The 20,309-nt window shown below is 37.6% G+C and overlaps 2 protein-coding genes across 2 annotated transcripts; one reads left to right on the top strand and one right to left on the bottom strand.

Moving 5' to 3' along the window:
• The first annotated feature begins 579 nt into the window (after positions 1-579).
• LOC131797132 (uncharacterized) lies at positions 580-4,596 on the top strand. The gene is made up of 6 exons (XM_059114758.2): positions 580-694; positions 808-1,115; positions 1,778-1,892; positions 2,335-2,448; positions 3,107-3,340; positions 3,513-4,596. The coding sequence occupies exons 1-6, from the start codon at positions 616-618 to the stop codon at positions 3,818-3,820; spliced, it is 1,158 nt and encodes a 385-aa protein (XP_058970741.1). The 5' UTR covers positions 580-615; the 3' UTR covers positions 3,821-4,596.
• Positions 4,597-7,911: 3,315 nt separating this feature from the next.
• On the bottom strand, positions 7,912-20,129 carry LOC131797122 (prolyl endopeptidase-like). Its single transcript, XM_066167515.1, has 21 exons — positions 19,928-20,129; positions 18,684-18,779; positions 17,826-17,994; positions 16,780-16,881; positions 16,157-16,216; positions 15,482-15,561; positions 14,665-14,777; positions 13,956-14,005; positions 13,576-13,671; positions 12,961-13,065; positions 12,634-12,735; positions 12,179-12,259; positions 11,951-12,064; positions 11,232-11,380; positions 10,691-10,807; positions 10,188-10,283; positions 10,054-10,101; positions 9,808-9,861; positions 8,799-8,955; positions 8,596-8,664; positions 7,912-8,057 (listed from the first exon to the last, which is right to left on the bottom strand). Exons 1-21 carry the CDS (start codon positions 20,125-20,127, stop codon positions 7,992-7,994), a joined length of 2,124 nt encoding a protein of 707 aa, XP_066023612.1. The 5' UTR covers positions 20,128-20,129; the 3' UTR covers positions 7,912-7,991.
• Positions 20,130-20,309: the final 180 nt, after the last annotated feature.

The following is a 20,309-nucleotide window of genomic DNA, read 5'->3' as shown; positions in this document are numbered from 1 at the left end:
AATGGCATAAACCTTCAGTTGAAACAATCCTGTTGATTGAGCGAGGTCTTTGGCTCTGATCGTAAACGACACTTTGTTTTGTTGTCCACATGAAAAAACGACTCAGTGTGAAACGAAAAATACCGTTGGCTCCAGCTGAGCTTTACGCTGCATGTTTTGATGTTTCAAAACATCAATCACCTTCCGCCCTTTTCACGGCCGTGAAATTCGAAAAAGAAAGAAAGCTTTTTCCAATGATAAAAGATGCTAAGACCACGTTTGTAAAACATTCAAAGGAAAACAAATTCTTTATGAGGCTAATTTTAAGTTTAGCCAGCTCTTAATAAAAAGAAGTGTCAAGGAATTTTTTTTTGCTGGTGCAGGTGGTTTTGTTAAATAGTTGTGCAATAATCATGATATCGACTCTTTGGTCTCACGGAGACAGGTGCTTCAAGGACTTCCTCTGAACATTATCAGTTTACAAATTACGCAAAGATTATTATATGCTATGGTCCAATGGCATAAACTTCTGGTTGAAATAATCCTCTTTAAAACCTCCTCACAAGGCACCATAACCCATTGGGAGATACCTGGCTACCACTGTCATAACAATTAGGTGTTTTAACAATTCAAGTTATGGAGCGGGTTCGCCTTAGACTCCGATATTGCCTGCCTTTACTGATCTGCTTTATTCGTTGTCTTCATACCTCGCAAGGTATTTGAATCTACTGTCCATATTTTATGTTTTCTTTCATATTTTGCGTAATTTGGAGAGATAATAGCGTTCAGCAGAGCTATGTAAATCACAAATCATTTTCGTTGTGATAGGTTATAAAAAAGTTTGGACCTTTTCAAACAAAGGTCTCCATCAAGAATCCTCAGACAAAATGTGGCTGATGAATATGGTGGAAGAAACGTTTTCCTATTTAAACATCAGCAAGATCAATTCAGCTGAGGTTAAAAACGACGGCGAGTGTGCGTTTGCCTGCCTTAAGGAACCCATGTGTTTTTCATACAACTTAGAGGCAAGTGCCTCCAAAACAGGAACGCGCGTATGTGAGTTGCTGCCATCGGATAAGTACAACAACTCGGACGAAGTCATCATCAGCCAGAAATTTCATCATTACAGTATTCAGGTGAGTGATCTGATGTTTAACACTGAAAAAATTGTGGGGAAATTACGGGGAAAAAAAATGGCGAGCTCCGCTTTTAGGCTTGGCTAAATCTATATATTATTTTTATACATATTTGAACATATGATCTTTCTTTCGTTCTTTTAATTTTTTGACAAAGAAAACTTTATTGTTTGACATTAATAGCATCATTAATTCTATGGCTACTTGTCTCTATTTTAAAATTCTCGTGTTATTAAAATGATCATCATTTTGTTGTTTTTATAAAAAGAAAGGGGGGAGTTACTCAACTAAGAAGAAGGAAGATCACTGAGATATCCAGCTGGAAGGTGACTCGGCTCCTCCAAAACTTTAAAGAGGAGCGAAATCTCTCTTTTGGTGTGATTGTCATCTTTCCTTGGGAAAATTTGCCTCACACAGATACTGCTTGATTTCTGTATGACACTAGTTTGTGCCTGGGTTGCACTGGCATAAACAGGTGTACCGTAGTTTCCCCGCCAAAGACCTAAGATGGGCATAGGCTTGATAAATACTAGCCCTGTATACATATCGAGTCTGAAAACATATACAAGTAATTAGTTTACTGAGCAGGTTCTCTCTCGTTTCTGAGGCAAAGTTCAAGAGTTGTCGGTTGACTCATTGTTTTACTACTAATTTCATTTTAGACACCTTGCAGCAGAGGACCCTGTCAAAACTATGGCACTTGCATACCGCAGTACGAGAAAAACAGCTATGTGTGCGTTTGCAAAATTGGATTTGAGGGGAAAGACTGCGAAACAGGTGAGGTGTTTAAATGTTCTAGATTAAAAATTTCCTGCCATTTATTAATAATTACATCAGCACTGCATCATAACTTTAACGCAAGACCGATGCTTTTGGTACAAAATTTCAGCCAAAAGCAGCGCGAATACGTTGGAAATTATCATGAAATTATACGAGGCCAGAAATGCCAATTCCTTGGATGAAATCTAGATCCTTGGGTTGCAATTGCACAGGAAGTGTTGACGATAATGTTACATGACAACTTCTTGGTTGTCTATTGGATGTTTAGGATTTAAATGGACAAGAATAAAGGAATAATCTTAAAATCACCCCACAATCCATAGTTTCACTTGAAACGTTCCCAATGTCTAAACAACCTTTATGCGTATTATATAATTTTTTTCCTTTTTTTTTTTTATTTTCTATTTTTTAATTTGATTTTGATTGATTTCTTTTAAAGTAATCAAGCACTGCGAGAAAGACTCATGTCTTAACGGTGGAACTTGCATCGATGGAGTCATTAGCTTCGAGTGCCGATGTCTACAGGGATTTTCTGGAAAGCGATGTGAATCAGGTTTGTTCAAAATACTTTTTGTCTATTAAGGGCCTTTATGGAAATAATCGGCGGTCATGTTGTGCAGAAACGTAGAATCTATATGGAACGGACCAACAATAATGCTGAGGCATAACGAGTCTTAGTTAATTTCCACTGTTGTTGTTGAATGAGTTACAAACAAGAGCGCATGTATGTGTGCATATGGAATGTCCACTGTTAAATTACTATTAAAATAAAGTTCGGATATACGCAGTCTTTCTGCCATTGGTTAAAAGAGCGTGTGCTATCAGAGTACAAAACACGGGGCTGAGCTAAAGCTGTCACGCCATATGCCAATTTGTACTACGTCTCGTGTTTCCCCCTTTACTTCTTTTGGGCGCTAACCGCTTCTCAACAGCTTTAAAACAGAACAGAGCACAGTCAAGGCTTCTTTATTTTTTAATTAATATCATGATTATGATTGTGGTTATTATATGCGTCTCTTGAAATTCTTTCGCAAAATGACCAACAAACAAGGCGTAATCTAAGAGCGAAGCTTCCTGTAGTAAGTATCATATACGTTTTGTTTGTTTGTTTTTTCTTTTTGGTTTTTATTTTTTTCTGCCTCGCGGATTGAAGTTCAGGTAAGAGGAACGCGGTTGAATCAAGTTTTATGGACCATGTTATTTTTTCCTAGACATGTCAATCAACTCTACAATATTGGCGGGCAACATAAACTTTCTCGGCAACCTGTCACATTTTTTGTCGCCTGCTGTAGGAAATAGTTCTCAGTGGTTGCTGTGCCACCGCGCCTCCGCGCACGGCTGGGCTGTAAAAACCTTTCACGAAAGGTGCGACAATAAAAATCATACTGTGACCATCATCAAAAATGGCCAGTACGTGTTTGGAGGATACACTGATATTGCATGGGGTAAGTAAATTTTCATTTAACTTCGAATTCATTATGCCTTGAAAGGCCAAACTATGCACGTAAACCAGTCTCTGATATTTCTACTGTGCGGAGTTCTAGTCAGCGGCCCTTTAAACACTTCGTTACCCAAACAGGGCACTAGTTTAAATTTTACCTACGTTTTGTTCTTTAGATTCTTCTGGTTCTTATGGCAACACTCCCAATGCGTTCATATTTTCTCTACGGAACAAAGAGGAACTGCATCCATTTAAGAGCATGGTTTTAAAGTCACATTATGCAATTTACAGGGATCAGGGGTATGGTCCAACATTTGGAAATGGCTGGGACATTTACATTTCGGATAATTCTAACATCAACAAATATTCATACACCTATCTTAGCCACTACGAGACACCAAAAGGAGCAAATACGCCAACCACAATCTTGTCTGGTACACAACACTTCTCACCTGATGACTGGGAGGTGTTTTATCTTGGTTAAAATACCTGTTCATCAACAACCTTGCCATTAAAAACTCTTTACTTGGCCTGTGATTCACTAGATAGTTTCAGATATCTGGTAGTTTCAGCAGTACATATTTACTATCCTAGATCATCTACGTTGATGGCTTCCATTTAACTGCACTGAAAAGCTTAAGGTACTCCTTGTAGATGAAATCCAACATGCGAAGGGATTGATTAAAATATACCTTAGAAATTTGATAATATAAATAGGAATGACAATGAAAATATTTCCAATAACAATAGTAATTATCACGATAGTAATACTATATGTACTGATAACAATACTACTACTACTACTACTATAACTACCATTACTACTACTAAAAGTAATAATAATAATTATAATAATAATAACAATAATAATAACAAATAATGATAAAAATGATTGTATGTATAATTGTCAATCATTTTGTGATAGCGTTGTCAATATTCACGATGGCATAATTTCAAATGTTCGGTTAGCAGTAATAAGCGAGTGGATTTCTCCTGTAAGCAATGCTGTGTACCAGGAGCTAAATATAGTGACCCAAGCTAAGAATTTGATATTGTATACAAGGGAGGGAATAACAGTAAAAACTTGCATGAAAGAAAACTTCGATCTATAATCTTATTCATATCGAATACAATATACAATCTTCCTCCGGTACTCCATAGAAAGGTTAAAAGTTACGAATCGAAACTTCAAAAGCTTAGCCTGGAGTTACTAGAAAAAAAGGAAAGATTAGACGAATTTCTTTAATAAGGCAGCAGATTAGCGAGACCTTAAAATCTTTCACAGATTAAAAAAAATGTACCCTCTCCCTCCCCTCCCCCCCATCCACATTAGCCCTAATATTCGCACCTGATTCAACATCATTATCTTAGTTTAATGTTAGAAGTAAAAAAGATTAAAGAGACTTCACGTGACGAAAAGAACTGATATCACAGAGCTCAAACTCAAACAAGTATAATAAAATGCTTACGAAAACGTTTTTAAATGTTCTAATTTTCAGTCTGCCGAAAACTGTTTAAAGTATACACATCACTGATAACTCATCGCCATAGGGGTACCCAGGTAGAAATTGTTTTTTAATAATTTCATTGGCAAATGAGAGTGAAAACCAGAGGGAAAACTTGCCATCGAAAAGACTGAAATATTCAGTACCTCTCCTCACCAAAGGGACTCCTCATACTCTCTGCAACTGGAATTCAATATCAAGTGGAGACAGCAACTATAAACAGCCAAACTGCTCGCGACAAGTACTCTTTCTATGTCCTGCTCACAAAAGCGTGGGAAACAACGCCTATTAGTAATAGATTCTTGTAGATCTATGTGCTTACGAATCAAAAATTGAATCTATGGGCCCCTTTTTTTCGGAATTGACCTCAGCTCTTCAAGATTCATCAAGCTGTACTGTGGAGTTTTTCAAGAGATCTAAGAATTAGGTTAACTGTCTGTGCGCGTCGGCACATGGGAGGGAGACCATCAACAATTTCCTCAATTAATCGAATGAGTAAAGTGAATTAAGCAAATTTCAAAATGGCGGAGATTCTTCTTCAATTTATGATCGATCCAAAAAGTAATGAATCAAATTAGTTTTTGTTGTGGATTCACAGGGCTGCGCCTCGCGGGTCCACAACATTTCGACTACTGTGATGACGAATATCGTTGTCGATAAAAGTACAGTCCACGCTAAACGAATATCGATTTGTTAAATCATCGAGTGTCAGGTGCTGCGCTGTTTCTCGCTTGGTTATGATTTATTTCGGGTCGAATAAATCATTAATTTATAGCGGGGATCTAAAAATTATGCAGTTTGCACTATCGTTCTTAAACTAAATCAACACGCAGTTGGGGGTTCTTCATCATTAAACTATTGAACAAAAATCGTTGACCCTTGTCGCCCATATATGAACCTAGAAACCAAAACAAGCTGAAAAAAAATTGCAAATTTTGCCAAAGGTTTCATATCAACGTATATATAACGAAACACGCCATGTGTAAGGAAGAACCTATAAGACCTAAACCACCAGCAACAAATATTCTTCACGACAATGCATAAAAAATGTTGTATTGCTTTAAGCAATCTGTTCAGTCGTCCGTAACTCCGATTAAAGAAAACATATTACGATGTCGTTATCTCAAAATCATGCGTGCGGTAAAGACAGACAAGCAGCAACTGTCTCCTGTTTGCCAAACGTTTGCGCCGGTATGGCGCTGATTACGGGCCTGTTTACATAGGGGTGGCTCGGACACCAGTTAGGTGAGGTAGCCCGCCTATTCTTAAATTACGTTTTTCCGCCGACGTTTTACTACATTTCGCCGTAGTGACGTCCTAAAGTCCTCTATTACAATTGCGATAACAACCTTGAGAAAATTCACCTCGGCATCCCGGGTTGTAAAATTGTGCGTAAACGCGGGCTATTTTCGACCACAGCTAGGCGGATTACCCCACCTATCTGGCGTCCCTCGCATCCATGTAAACAGGCCCTTTTTGGGCTCAGGAGGTTCGATAGTTGTAATTTATTCATCTCTGCGCTCTAACTTTAAAATTTTTATTTTGGAAAAGGTGATTTCGGCTCTTAAAAGGTGTTCAGACATTCTTTAAGAAAGTTCGTAACTTAACTTATGCCTGTATATTTCGAGCACAAGTTGAATGCAAAGTTATCTCCAGCCCCCAGAGGTTGGTGCTCCTGGATTTGGTCGGAAATTACACGCCCATTCATCCCACTAGGTTTTCGTATCAGGCGGTTGCACGGGGTTTGCCTGAATGTGTGAATTTTACTTCTACTATCAACGGATTTCTGTCTTTTAAAAATTAAAATTTTTAACTCGAGCACACATTTGTGCATGAACAATATCTGAATTAAACAGAACGCATTACCGACGGCTAATAGCGCATAAATAAAAGTTTGCGGTTCACGACTCAGCTATGTAGTTTAGTGCACATGGTTACAGAATTTCTCTCAAAACAATATTAAAGAGTAGACTCTTGGAAAAAGGAAGAAATCGAGTCGAAACTTGAATAAGTACGTAAAATTTCTTTCGTAAAAATTATGTAGAGAATACACCAGTTTCAGATTTCGATCTGCTTGTATTGTTAATATCGTAAATGATATCATGCATGATCAGAAGCTTTTATCGCTGCATTTTATTACGTTAGGACGTACGCTTAAGTGTCTCTTCCTAAGTGGTTGTCTAACGAATCACGAAAATATATTTTTTCACGTTATTGCACGTTTGACTCAGACAAAGTTCTGGATTAGCGAGAGGTTATTTGCCTTACTAGTCAAAGGAATTAGTTGTTTCCTCTCCTAAATTCCCCATTTTCCTCGAAGAGGTGGCAAACAATTAAGACTAGGCTTGTATACATGCTACACCTCAACAGTGTATTGTCTTATCTCAGTTATCAACGCTCCATCAGAGAAAAGGGCGCCACAGTAAGGTGGCCAGTAATCCTAAGAACACAAACATTCCATCCAAAGCTATTTAAAGAAACGATGACCTTGGCCATTTTCGTTTTAGATGTAATAGACAAGGTCCCCTGTACTCGAGAAAGGACAAAACAAGACCACCCACGAACGCAGTAAGAAGCTTGAAGTGAGGAATTAACACTGCTACCAGAAGTGCGAGAAACGCTGCTAAAAATCTTGTCATCGCAATCCAGATAAAAGAAGGGATAAAACTTGGAAACTGCATCCTTCAGTTTAGAACTATCCAGGGATTGGAGAACTGGATGTACAACTAGCGCATAACTGAATACAACATACAAGATATACACAACTAGGACAATGGTGCGCGGGACACCAAGCGGGAAATTGTTTCCAATCACTTCATAAGTGCTTTGGGAAAAGCTTCGTGGTCGTCCGATTTTGTTCATCCCCAAGTATGGTTATTGACCGAATCGAACTCCACTCGGTCCATTACCATGGCGATAGTAAGAAAATTCTTTTGCCCAGGAAACCAAATGAAATCATTAAGGGATTGACAGAGTCAAACTAGAAAGAGGAGGTGGCCTGAGGCACCAGGGAGTTTTTTTTTTTTTTTTGTACAGATTCCACCGGTCGAAAAAAGACAGCAACATTTAAAGGGTATTTATTGCAAGCTAAGAATACAACTGCTTCATTTAAGCATGTTTTCATAATGCTCTGCAGTTTTCTTGTACATATCAGTCTTGCCATTTTAGGTTAACATTTCGTGAAATGAAACCATATACATCGGAACATTCTTCAATCTGAAAGAAAAATAAAAATGCATTAGTTAGGTGAAGGAAGACTGGCACCTAATGTCCTGTAAAGATGACCAATAACAAAAAGGGATTCTGCCTCACTCAAAAAAGGAATCGAAGTCGTTTTGTGGCCTGAAAAGGTCCTGCTCTGTGCGCATGTACGGAAGCGAAGCCAGGTTACGCTAACCTTCCGATACCTTACCATTGTTGGTGCAGAAAGGTTTTAAGGTAAAATTATTACCTCTGCATTTTTGTCAAAGGCCAAGGGTAAATATAACGGGACAGTGGGCTAAGTGACGAAACAATGAACTTGAAATTCACAGAATCCTACATAAGAAAAGTATGCACTGCAGTTTCCCCGCTTTGAAGTGTTCATAACCCTCTTTGACGCGATTAATCCATTTCCTCTCAACTTACGCATCTGTGCTCACTGTTCCCGCCACAGAAATCTAAATGAGTACGGGTTTTAACTAATTCATTTGTCAGTCCACCTACTGAGTACGCGATAATTACGAAAGTAACAGAGATGAATGTGCCAACTTACAATCTTGGCTGTGGGTTTCCCAAACCCATGACCAGCTTTTGTATCAATTCTGATCAGCAAAGGATTTGTCTGCAAGAAAACGATATTTTTTTGTCTTTTTGTTACAAGTATTGTACGGTCATTCGGTTTATTTACACTGTAATGCTCTGAAAACATTTGTCATTTGCGTTTCTGAGGTGACATTTTCTGATGATGAATATTACCTGCTTCTCGTAACTACCAACACAATGTTGCAATTGGGCGATGTACTTTAGAGAATGTAAGGGGACTACACGATCATCATGGTCAGCAGTTAGCAGTAGAAGTGCAGGGTACTGGGCACCACTTTCGGGAATCTTGATGTTATGAAGAGGAGAATATCTGAGATAAAACCATACCACTTCATCATTGATCAAGCGTGGAAATTGGATCAGGGCTATGTCGAGGTCCACAAAAACGCGAAAATGAACGAGACCAGTACTTAGCCATACTGGTCGAACATGCGTGGTCACTAACGGATTTAACAAAGCGCTAAAAATATCACAACGCATAAAAAATGGAAATTAAATTCACGACACTCGTCGTTGTTTCCTTGGATTAGATTGTCCTTGAGACTCCCTAATGCTGTAATTTCCACTACGTCAAGGCGTCAGTCGCGAACCAGATCAGATCTTTTGCTTCATTTTTTTCCAGCAATGAAGCTGGCCGGCCAAAATAATCAACTAACTTGTAACATAAGACACCGAGAAACATTTACTTCGGTTTGCGACATTTTGAGCCAGATTTAAACTTTCTAAAAAATGGTATGTCTTAAAGAAAAACGAGAAGGTTCTTTCAATTTTTCGATTAAACTGTAATACGGTTTGGTACTAGACACATCGCAAACAGCAATAAAGGATTTGGAGGCGAAGTATAGCCAGTTATGCAGCAAAAATCAACCAATCAGAACTTGTTCGTCGAAACATCAGTTGCTGTAACCAACTATAGCATTTTCTATGAGTCACAAACGATCATACCGTATAACCATACTGCGCATGACTGCGTCACGCACTCTCTTTTGGATTGACAATCAGGTTGTTGTTTAAGTATTTTTTTACGGAAGGTAGGGAGGGGGAAGATTGTTGGCCAGCTGTAACTATTGATTTCTATACAAAAAGAGCTTGAATACCACCAAGAACAATTTTAGAGTATCTCCTCCACTGGCAAAGAAATACAGTATTATTAACAACCCACTTGATAAGCCATTTGAAATCCTCCTCCTTATCGGGTGAACCAAAGTCTGTTGTCCTTTACGAAAAATAAAAAGCAACAACAACATCAACAATAAAAAGGTAACAAAACAAACTTTTCTTTAAGAAATCTTTTAAGAGCTGCGTTTAGAACCTGATCAGATTAAGAACATAAATCCTACAAAAAGATGCTCACAAGAAAACCACAAAAACGCAACAATGTAAGTGATTAAAGCATATTACCACTTACCATGCATGGCCGATGGTAAATTTATGAAACTTCAGCATGTCCATAACTCTGAGACAAGTGATGAAAGGATTTCAATTAGTTCATGCTTAAATTATGACTCATAACTTACGTATTACATATAACTCATAACTTACGGAACGTGTGAAACAGCGCAACCAAACAACTCTGGTCTCTGATTTATGCACGCGCCCACCAACAAGCCGCCATTGGATCCACCAATGATGGTTATTCTTTAGAAATATAAACAAATGAAAAAGCGAATAAGGAAATGAATAAATATATGAAAAGAATTCCGAAAAAAAATTTCTTGATTAAAAAAGACAACAACAACAACAGACAAACAAACAAAACATAACAAACAACAAAAGCAAAACTCAATTTTGTTCTGGGAATTTCGACCACGCACTCAACAAAAACCCATTTACATTTACTAATCACAGCAGAGCATCATGCTTTATAAGATCACACATAACCAGTCGACCTCATCGCCTGAAGAAGACTAGCAGTATGCAGTCGAAACGTCTCGATCTACATTACACGTGACTACATCGTGAGACAAACGAAAAACTTAGCTTTTATAAGTTTTAAAGTGTTCACGTCGTTTGTTTTTTGTAAATGCGCAGAGCAATAAACATACTTTTCTGGCGATGTGTATTTCTGTTGGGTGAGGTAAATGGCGGCGTATTGAAAGTCGTCAAATACATTCTGTTTGTTGCCAAAGCAGCCCGCTTGGTGCCAAGTTTCACCATATTCACTGCCAAGAAAAAAAAATCAATTATAACCTTAACTTCAGGAAAATGTAATTAATGTAGTGTTAAGTCAACCTTCACCCCTGAGGTTGGATGAAGCAGTGTACCTCTAACTTTCACACCCCCCCCCCCCCCGCGTTTATCCTACGCATGGCAAGGTACATGACTCACCCTCCATCTGTGAGGATGAGTATGGCATTGTATGTGATTTACATTCATCCCCTCAAGTTTGGTATAACAACAAACATATGTTACCCCACCCCTCACCTTAGATAGGGCAATGTACATGTGACTTGACGTCCAACTCTTAGGTTGGGCGTGGTAATGTACATGTAACTTATCCTCCAGCCTTCAGATTGGGCGTGGCAATGAGCATATAACTCACCCTCCACCCCTCAGGTTGGGTGTGGTAATGTTTATATGACTTACCCTCCACCTCTCAGGTTTGGTATGGCGATGATGCCTCCGAGATGTCTCATAAACACGATCCTTGACACATTGAAGGACGGCGTGACTGATATGTTAAACCCTCCATAACCAAATAAGTACAGCGGATGGCTTCCATCTAACTCGATACCCTGAAAAGTCAAATAATAAAAATACAAAAGAAATAAGATAATTAATGGTTATTCATACTACATGAATATAAAAAGAATAAGAAAAAGAACAAAGCAACGACAGACTATATACTTGGGATTAGCGAGAGAAAGCCAATAATGAGAACAAAAACCATCAGGATCGTTTGTTGAACAAGACAACTGCATCCTGACTTATCCGCTGGTCTGGTTGAACACACGATCCTTATGGCAGCGGAGTTGAGTTACAATAACAGGGGTCTCAAAGAATGCTAGTTAGGGATGGTCAACCACCACCTACAAGACCTCTCACTGCCGTCTGTTTAACCCTTTAACTCTCATGAGTGACCAAGACAGACCTTCTCCTTACCAAATTAATACAATAGTAAACAAACAAGTAACGAGAATAAATAAAAATTACAGTTAGGGGATTATTAGTTGATTCAATATCAAATTCTCAGAACCAACATCATAAGAATTGTATCGCAGACAGTAAGGAGAATTACTAATGAGATATTGGACGTAAAAGGGTTGACCTGTGAGGAGGCTGTTGGGTTTGGTTCTAGCACTCACCTTCTTATGAACAATGAACATTGGGATCTTAGTTCCATCTTTGCTTGGATAAAACACTTGGACAGTCTGGTACTGACTTGAGTCAAACCCTTTCACGTTTGTTTCACGAAAAACCTGCCAAGAAAATACAGTGTTTCAAAACACCCTAAGACCTTTTACTGGTCTGACATGAGGTCGAGAACATTTCAGAGGACCGTGACTGAATTGAGCTGACTTTCAAATGCAAACCTTGGGTTGGGGATCTTCCTGCGTCAAATCGCAACGATAGATGACCTCAGGAGTCAGAAACGAAGTAAACTTGTAGAAAATCTGAAAGAAAGAAAAAGTAAGCAAATATTAACGCAAGGAAAGCATTATGTAGGTATTGGCTTGCACTAAATACATAAACACCTAAGCTTTAGACTTACAAATGATCAGCTTTTTTTCTTTTTTTTTTTCTTTTTTTTTCGCCGTGAATGGGTAAAAGGTTTTCGTGCAGGTTACAGTGTCCCCTTGCAGGTAATTTTTTTATCCTGTATATCTATACCTGCCTTAAAGTAAGAATATGCAACTGAGTACAAAATATAGAAATCGATGAATAATTATTAAAATCGATGGAACATTCATCCGTGAAATTATTTTAATCATTCTAATATGTATGATACATATTAGTAAGTGACTATTGCAGTGTTGGAACTGCTTACCTCTGAATCCTTCCGCTTTCCAAAGTGCTCTACAATGCTGCCGATATCGAGTGGGAAGGTCATGAGTCTTTCTCCAGTGATTTTGTGAAGACGAAGAATGCTCTGTAGGCAAGATTCACCACAGAATTAACACTAACATCTTTATCTAACATACTGTATATTTACTTTGAAGTGCTAGCCTAAGTTTCTAGACCAAATCAGCGGAGATGAAGTTTCAGGCTGGTTTCTTTTTTTTTTTTCGAGTTTTCTTTTAGAAAGGATAGGCCCGCATATCTCTCTTAAAAAGCTTCAAGAACGCGTGCAGTGTTCAAAACACAGATAGCCCACCTTGACGTCATGAAGATAGCAGAGTACCAGAAAGTTCTGTTTGACACAGGTAGCCCATTTTAAGACGTCGTTCTCGTCTTCTTCAACCAAAGTGGTCCAGTTTTCCTTAACAAAATATGCAAATAATGATGACGATCGTCAAAATAATAATAGTAATAATAATATTCATACCAACAATGACAATGATAACGATCATTGGTGTATGAAAGTAGGAATTTCGTTCAAAATCATAATTTACTATCCTGTTTTCCCTTGATTAATGCAAATTCACAGAAATTTTACAGCCTTCCAAACACAGGCCTTGAAAGCAACTTGGACCACAACTGGGCGACCAGCACAGAGTAAAAGCTATTCTGCCTCTGGAGCCCGAAATGCCTGCTAAATAGTCGCATCTTTCTCTAAAAGTAATGAGAATTTTTAGCCAGATCAGAGCATAAAAAAAATCCTTCACATGATGATATTTTCAACTCTCGTGTCGATACTGTTTACCACATTCTCCTTTCTCAGGATACGGCAATGATCATGTGTTTCCTTTCCTTGCAAACTGTAAAACCATTAGACACCCTTCCTATGATTTGTTTTAAATGCGATTACATGTACAAGAATAACACTCACCATTTCTGGTTTTGAAAAGTCTATGTTAATCAACTTGTATCTAGGAGATTTGAAATTCGTTTTGAAGGTGAACAGTGTTCCTTCGTTGGTAATGTACTAAAGAGTAAAAATAATTGTTAAAAATAATGAGGAAAAAATCTTCCTTTATCAAATTTCAGATAACTACATTAATATTTAAAGAGGTAAATAGCACAAGGCTTGCGGATTGTAGACACAAATGTAGGATCGAAGCGAAAGAAGGATTTGATCACACGTAGGTCAAATTCCCCAGTGCCTCTACATGGAGATCTCTGCAACTTCCCTCTGCGTAGAGAAGTCGCTCCAAACTGGATTTCAAAACTCGTTCACCGTTATCAGTCAATAATTATCTTTCTAATCACCTCATATTGTGCATCAAAATTGTCCACAACCTTCACAAAAGGAAGCAAACCTGCCACACACAAAAAAATAAAAAAAAAAGAAATACCATGTAAGGTGTAGAATTCGTCTCAATCCTTTAATTCCCACTACCGATTAACATGTAACTTCTCTCTGTAATATCCAAACATTATCAGGCAAACAGATAACGAGAATGCCCAAACTTATCAGGAAAAAGGTTGATCTAACGCCTAATTCTCGAGGGGGAGAATCGACAGTTGCATCCTAGGAGTTAGAGGGATAAATTATTAGAATGGTTTCTTCTGGTAAAAGCTAAAGAACGTTATAATAACTACAGACAAAAAGTCAAGAACCCATCTGCCATTACGCATTTCGTGCGTAGTGACAGATGGGTGACGTAAGCGAGGTCCGTGTGAAAAGCGTGACCAGTCAAATATGTCATAGGTCGAGCAGCAACGTGTCACACGACCTATGAGATGCTCCGTTCTAGGACCAAAACCGCTGGCCCTCGGTTTGAGTGACGGAGGATCAAAAGAAAGCTGTGCGTTTACCAAAGATGGACGAGTATTGTACATCTTTAGGAAAATGTGAGTAATAACACTTTATGGTTCAAAAAAATCACTCTCCCGGAACCTTACGCAAAGCCGCCCTGTTTTACAGACAAAAATGTCAAATATACATGTTTCAAAAAAGAGATGATAAAATTTTCACCTGTAATACCCTCTTGATATTTGAGATCGCAGTAAAAGAGTCTATTGAATGGGGCAGAGCCTTCATGAGGGGTTAAAATCAAATATCTTCCACAGTCGCTAACTCCTGCACCTCTGTAAGACAATCATAGAATAATAATTATGTCGTTAAATGTCCATATAAGCCTGTTTGTTGAAATGGCATGCTTCGTAACTTGAGATTCAAAGCACGATGCTATGAAATTATATAGCTCCTCTGTGTTCTTGTGTCCTAGCTATAGAACCTCGTGAAATTCAAGTCGCCTCAATTTTAATTATCTTAGAATTCCGCGTTACTCATGCGAATTGTTTATTTTTAAGAGCTAAAATTTACACCGTTTAAGCCTAAAATTTCGAAAAAATCCAGCACAATTATGGCTCTAAACACGTGACATTTTACAATCCCCAACCCCCATCCCCCTTACCGCACACAACACACCCCCAGCTCCTCCTTCCCAAAAAATGTGAAGTTTGATCAGTTCGCGTACTTATAGTCGCTCAAAAAAACGCTCAATGTGGCGAGATTTATTCTCTTAGCTCTTGATTCTGGCAACACAGTATCAATGGCCCGTCATACATCACACTTCACAACAAAATATGCAAAGTCAGTTCTTTGCACAGGGTACACAACTGATATTTTTTTGTGACAAAAAGATCTCCAAGTAAGCTCAAAGGTAGTTTGTTTCTCTTGCTGTAGTTGTACCCTTTTTTTTTTCGTTAGTTTGTTTTGTTCTGTGTTGCTTAGTTTTCCTAATTCCAAAATCTACTGAATTTATTGTTATGTAAACATAGTAACTTACGTAGACCACTTTGGATGCTCAGGAAATTCAGCACAGAGAACATCGTCAGATTGGCTGGTTCCAAGAACATGGTAATAGAGCTGTTGGTAAAACAAAGATAAAACTATACTTAACAATGTTACGAAAATTTAAGGGAACAATGATGTACAACTGCTTGATATTTCCTGCTTAATGTTCCATGAAAGCATTAGACTCACAATTGAACATCTGAATAGACCTCTTACAGTGTAGCTGTAGTTCTTATTAAAGCCCCTACAGCTTGTCATTGTTTTTCAACTTGTATGTGGTGAGTGACAGCTGATTACACTGTTTTAAAACAATTGGCTTTACAAAAGCACATGCTTTGATTGGCTAATACGTTCGATCCATTTGCCTGTGGGTTGCATAATGACATCAGTTTGTTTGCTCATTGTTTCTACGTTAAACAAAAGATGTTTGAAAGTCCCAATGTTATAAAAGAAATGGAACCATTGAGTCATGGATGCACTCAAAAAGCTAGAGTCGCACTTAGCCAACACCCTGTAGGACTCATACCCTTCTTTCATGCCTATAAATCTCCCTCATGCATCAATAACTCAATGGTTGCAAGCATTCTGCACCCTAACCATTATTTTCTTAACTTCAAATAGGAAGAGGTTTAAAATTTCACAGTATTCTAAGTACATAACCACTAACCTTTTGGTTGAGGTTTAGATCAGTTTCTGTTCCATCTGCTTTGTCACCAGTTGGGTAACGCTTAAAATTTAAAAATTATATACATATATATTAGAACCAATTAAACTAACCTTCTAAACTTAAGTATCAATAAAATAAATAAACATGACAATAAATTTTCATGTCCCATCAGCATCTATCATCACCATCAACAATAGGAAATTCATCTCTCTGAACCACTAGTACATTAATCAGCCCACTGATCAGTGGTTGTCCATGAGATGAAGCCTTGTGTCCCCATCCCCTCTTCATTGAGAGAGGAAGGTAACAGAAACAAAATTCTATGTAAAATCTCATGAACTTATTTACCTGACCCCAAAAATATGGGCTTAGGTATGAGTTTGTCTTCTCATATTGCTCTCGTCTTGTTCAGCACTCTGGCCATATAGATAAGAGTCTTCCCATTTCACAAGAGAGTGTGTTTAACAAATTTAAAGAACATGTTAGCCAGCAAAAGTTTAGTACCCTTGGCAGAATTTTCTGTTATAAGGGAAAAAAAAAAGATCCCACAAAAGCTTGTGGAAAAACCTTATTGAACATCCTTAAAACCATTTGATTATGAAGAAATTATATGTAGTTCTCACATTGTAAAATAATCCCTTGTTATCATGTGTCCAAGCCATGCTTGTAAACTTTGCATTCTCTAAAGTGTCTGGCAACTGTTCTTGACCATCTACCTTCATAAACTAGGAGAGGAAAAGCAAGCAAGATTTAAATTTTAATCAACATAATTTCATCTATGATTGCAAATGTATAAAAATCATATAATTATGTGAACAGTGGTTCAAGAAATGAATATGACAGCAATCTTTGTAGTAATGAACACTACTAACGAAGGACAGTGAACACAAGACTTTAAAAATATTGAGGCCTGTAGGGGCAGGATTTGAACCAATGACCTCTGCGATACTGGTGCAGTGCTCTATCAACTGAGCTAACAAACCAAATGGGAGCTGGTTTAATTATGTTAGTCTGTAATAAATTCATCTGGAGTAACTTTTAGAGCTAGAAAGACTAAAGTTCCATAAGGAAATCAGACCTTCATGAATGACCTTGCTTGAGTTTCCAATTTCTACACAGCTATCATTACTTTTCCTTATGAGGAAATCAAATGTGCTCCAACAACAACTTTTTTCCGAAATTGCCCAGAGGGAACCACACATCATGACATAGTCACCAAGAAGTTTAACGAAAACAGTAAAGCATTGATAGTATGTAAATGACTATCTTATTATGACTTGAGACTAGTTAAACACAAAGTAATGAGAATTATACACCTTATTACAAGTAAATGACATATCATTAAATTGGCAACTTTTGGTCACCAAAATTTATTTATACTGGCTATGCCAACCAAAACAGACCAAGCTCAAGAGTGCTGGTTAACCCTTTCACTCCCAAGATCTGATTAGTAATTCTCCTTACTATCTGCCATACAATTCTTATGATGTTAGTTCAAAGAATTTGGTATTGGATCAACTAATAATCCCAGGATTGATATTCTTCTCTATTCTCATCACTTGCCTGCTTGATATTGTATTCATATTGTAAGGAGAAATTCTGTCCTGGTCACTTGTGGGAGTGAAAGGGTAAATAAACTCTTTGTGCAAGCATACTATCAGATGAGTACCTTTATGGTGACCCAATCTGATCCCTTATGTGACAACGAATAAGCAAATAACTCTCCGTCATCAGAGAAAGATCTTTTAGCCAATGCCACAGTACCATCTTCAGACAGTTTATTGGGGTCAAGAAATACTTGTGCTTCACTTTCCAAAGAGTCTTGGACATACAAAACACTACAATGTATATAAATCACACATCATCATTAATCAAGTATCAAGAAAGAAAGAGAAACAGTTATGCACCTTATACAAATGTCCTGGAGTGCTTGAAGAGATCTATAATTCTATTACTCTTGACTCTGAAAATACCCCATGTTCTACTTGTTGCTAGCACAGACAACAGTTCCTAATTAAGGGATTAATGTAACCTGAACAATTATACAACACAGTCAACTGCTTTCCTTGGGTCGAACCGCTCACTGAATCTACATGAAAGATGCAGTTAGTTTTTTAGTTAATAAAGAGATACAGGGATATTGCTCTAGTAAAGCTTTAAATTCTATATTAATGTGCATATAATTGATCTAAAACCACATCTCCCTGTTACTGATTTAGCCTGATAAATATCAATATATCAGTCACAATACACAATCCATGTAAATTTTGTCCCTTATAAGAAAAAAGAACAGACTTTGAATGTTGAATTGTGAGTCAGAAGAAAGCTTCAAGAAAATTTATTTTTCAACTGTAAAATGTACTTGAAAAGTTCATGGGGATCTTGTCCTTTCTCTTCATTCTGAACAGTGCTTGAACAAGCAATTCAAACATGAAATGCATAAATTCCTAGGAAAAGTGCCTGGTTTTTGTGTTTTTTTTATGCATTTTCGTACGCAACAAAGGTCATTGCCTCTAAGATATTGCACCTTTGATTTTGCAGACCAGAGTTATGTAAGTAAAAGTACTTTGCTCCTTTTTTAATTGGACAACCATACTTTGGATAGTCCCACATCTCAGTTAGCCTGAAATAAAGAAGTACCATTAAAATTAACTGAACTACTGGAACCTATTGACATAACATTACTTCATACATTTTGTTTTGTTCACTCAAAATATGCATTTTTATTATCAGTTTCTTATTCGCTTTTTTTTTTTTTTATGCCATCCTTATCTATTTTTCAGTTTTTTTTTTAATTTAAATCTTTTTTTAATCACATTTGTCAGTGGAAATGGTGACTTGTTTACAACCTTTTTAAGTCCTTCACAAACGTTTAACGTCTGAGCTGGGGGAAGTCATGTCAAATCAATGTCATGTCAAATCAATAAAATCATGCCAAAAAATATATAAAAGTAAATAAATAAAGAAACATAAGTAGAGACTTCGTAAGGAAATCATTTGACACCCATTAAGGTACACTATAACAATTCAATATATCCCCTTATTATATACTCAACAAAATATTGCGTTTCTGATTGGTCAATGATGAATGCATAAATAGGTTATAGAGTGCAATAGAGGTTATAGAGTGCAATACGGAGAAGTTTCCATGGAAACACCGGGGAAGCGCCAAATTTGAACACCAAATTATAAAAAAATGGCTGACAGCCGGTTTGCTTTGTCAAACCAAAACATCGTTGAGCAACTTAAAGAAAATGCGAAAAACAAAAACACGTTGAAAGCTTCACAGACCTGGTTAAATGTCTGGCAAACATGGGCGACTCAACGAAAAGTAAACCGAAAAATGGAAGAATACGAGCACGAACAACTCGATAAAATGTTGGAGTAATTTTGTCGAGAATTTAATAAATAAAAAATCGTATGAACCTGCTCGTGCATTTCGTGATTTATGGTCACTCGTGATGTTTTGAAAGTTCTCGAATTGCACGAACCGTAGGCGAGTGCAATTTTGAGAACTTTCAAAACATCACTCGTGCCCATAAATCACGAAACGCACTCGCGTTCATACGATTTCCTATACGTATAGTTTTCACATGTCATTCTGAACGCAAAAATGCGGGACCTGAAAAATCACGAAAACTCCGCTGAATTTTCCCGGGGTGATAACTCTTTTTGAGCTAATGTTCTTAAGAGATTGAGTCTACCAAATGGAAACGTGGGCTAGTGATTTCTTGTGTGACCTTGGTCCTAAAACAAAGCCCGCATTTATACCTGTTCTTGAAATTTTCTCTCGTCTCGCAAGATGATAAATAGGGCATCGTAATAGCGTTTTGCTGTTCTATAAATCTTTTCGTTTCCTCCGAGTCTGGGTCTTCCAACCAAACGTAAGGATCGTGAATCTTCGAGCCATGATAATCATTTACCGCATTTTCATCTCTCCGAGATTTAGGATAATGTATAACGGACGCCATCTTAGAACTCGCCGAGCCGAGGATTGGGCCGACTGAGATGACCTAACTGTATAACCGTACCCTCCCCCGCAAAGTGAAATTCCGTTTTCCCTTGAGGGGTAAGGGTACGGCTGCACGTAGACGTTGATATGAGATCATCGTATTTTACAACATGTCCACCGACAAAACCCTTAAGTCAGCAA

The sequence above is a fragment of the Pocillopora verrucosa genome, chromosome 5 (genome assembly GCF_036669915.1).
Source record: "Pocillopora verrucosa isolate sample1 chromosome 5, ASM3666991v2, whole genome shotgun sequence".
NCBI lineage: Eukaryota > Metazoa > Cnidaria > Anthozoa > Scleractinia > Pocilloporidae > Pocillopora > Pocillopora verrucosa.
Note: the sequence above shows the minus strand (reverse complement) of the source record. Positions and strands in the feature narration are given on the sequence as shown.

What these genes read in the sequence shown, in the direction of transcription:
- LOC131797132 (XM_059114758.2), top strand. Translation starts at nt 616, where the DNA reads ATGGAGCGGGTTCGCCTTAGACTCCGATATTGCCTGCCTTTACTGATC. An exon ending in TTCATCATTACAGTATTCAG is followed by an intron (nt 1,116 to 1,777) that starts GTGAGTGATCTG and finishes ATTTCATTTTAG; the next exon opens with ACACCTTGCAGCAGAGGACC. An exon ending in GGGGAAAGACTGCGAAACAG is followed by an intron (nt 1,893 to 2,334) that starts GTGAGGTGTTTA and finishes TTTCTTTTAAAG; the next exon opens with TAATCAAGCACTGCGAGAAA.
- LOC131797122 (XM_066167515.1), bottom strand. Translation starts at nt 20,127, where the DNA reads ATGGCGTCCGTTATACATTATCCTAAATCTCGGAGAGATGAAAATGCG. An exon ending in ATATCAAGAGGGTATTACAG is followed by an intron (nt 14,006 to 14,664) that starts GTGAAAATTTTA and finishes TGTGTGTGGCAG; the next exon opens with GTTTGCTTCCTTTTGTGAAG. An exon ending in GAAAGCGGAAGGATTCAGAG is followed by an intron (nt 12,260 to 12,633) that starts GTAAGCAGTTCC and finishes TCTTTCTTTCAG; the next exon opens with ATTTTCTACAAGTTTACTTC.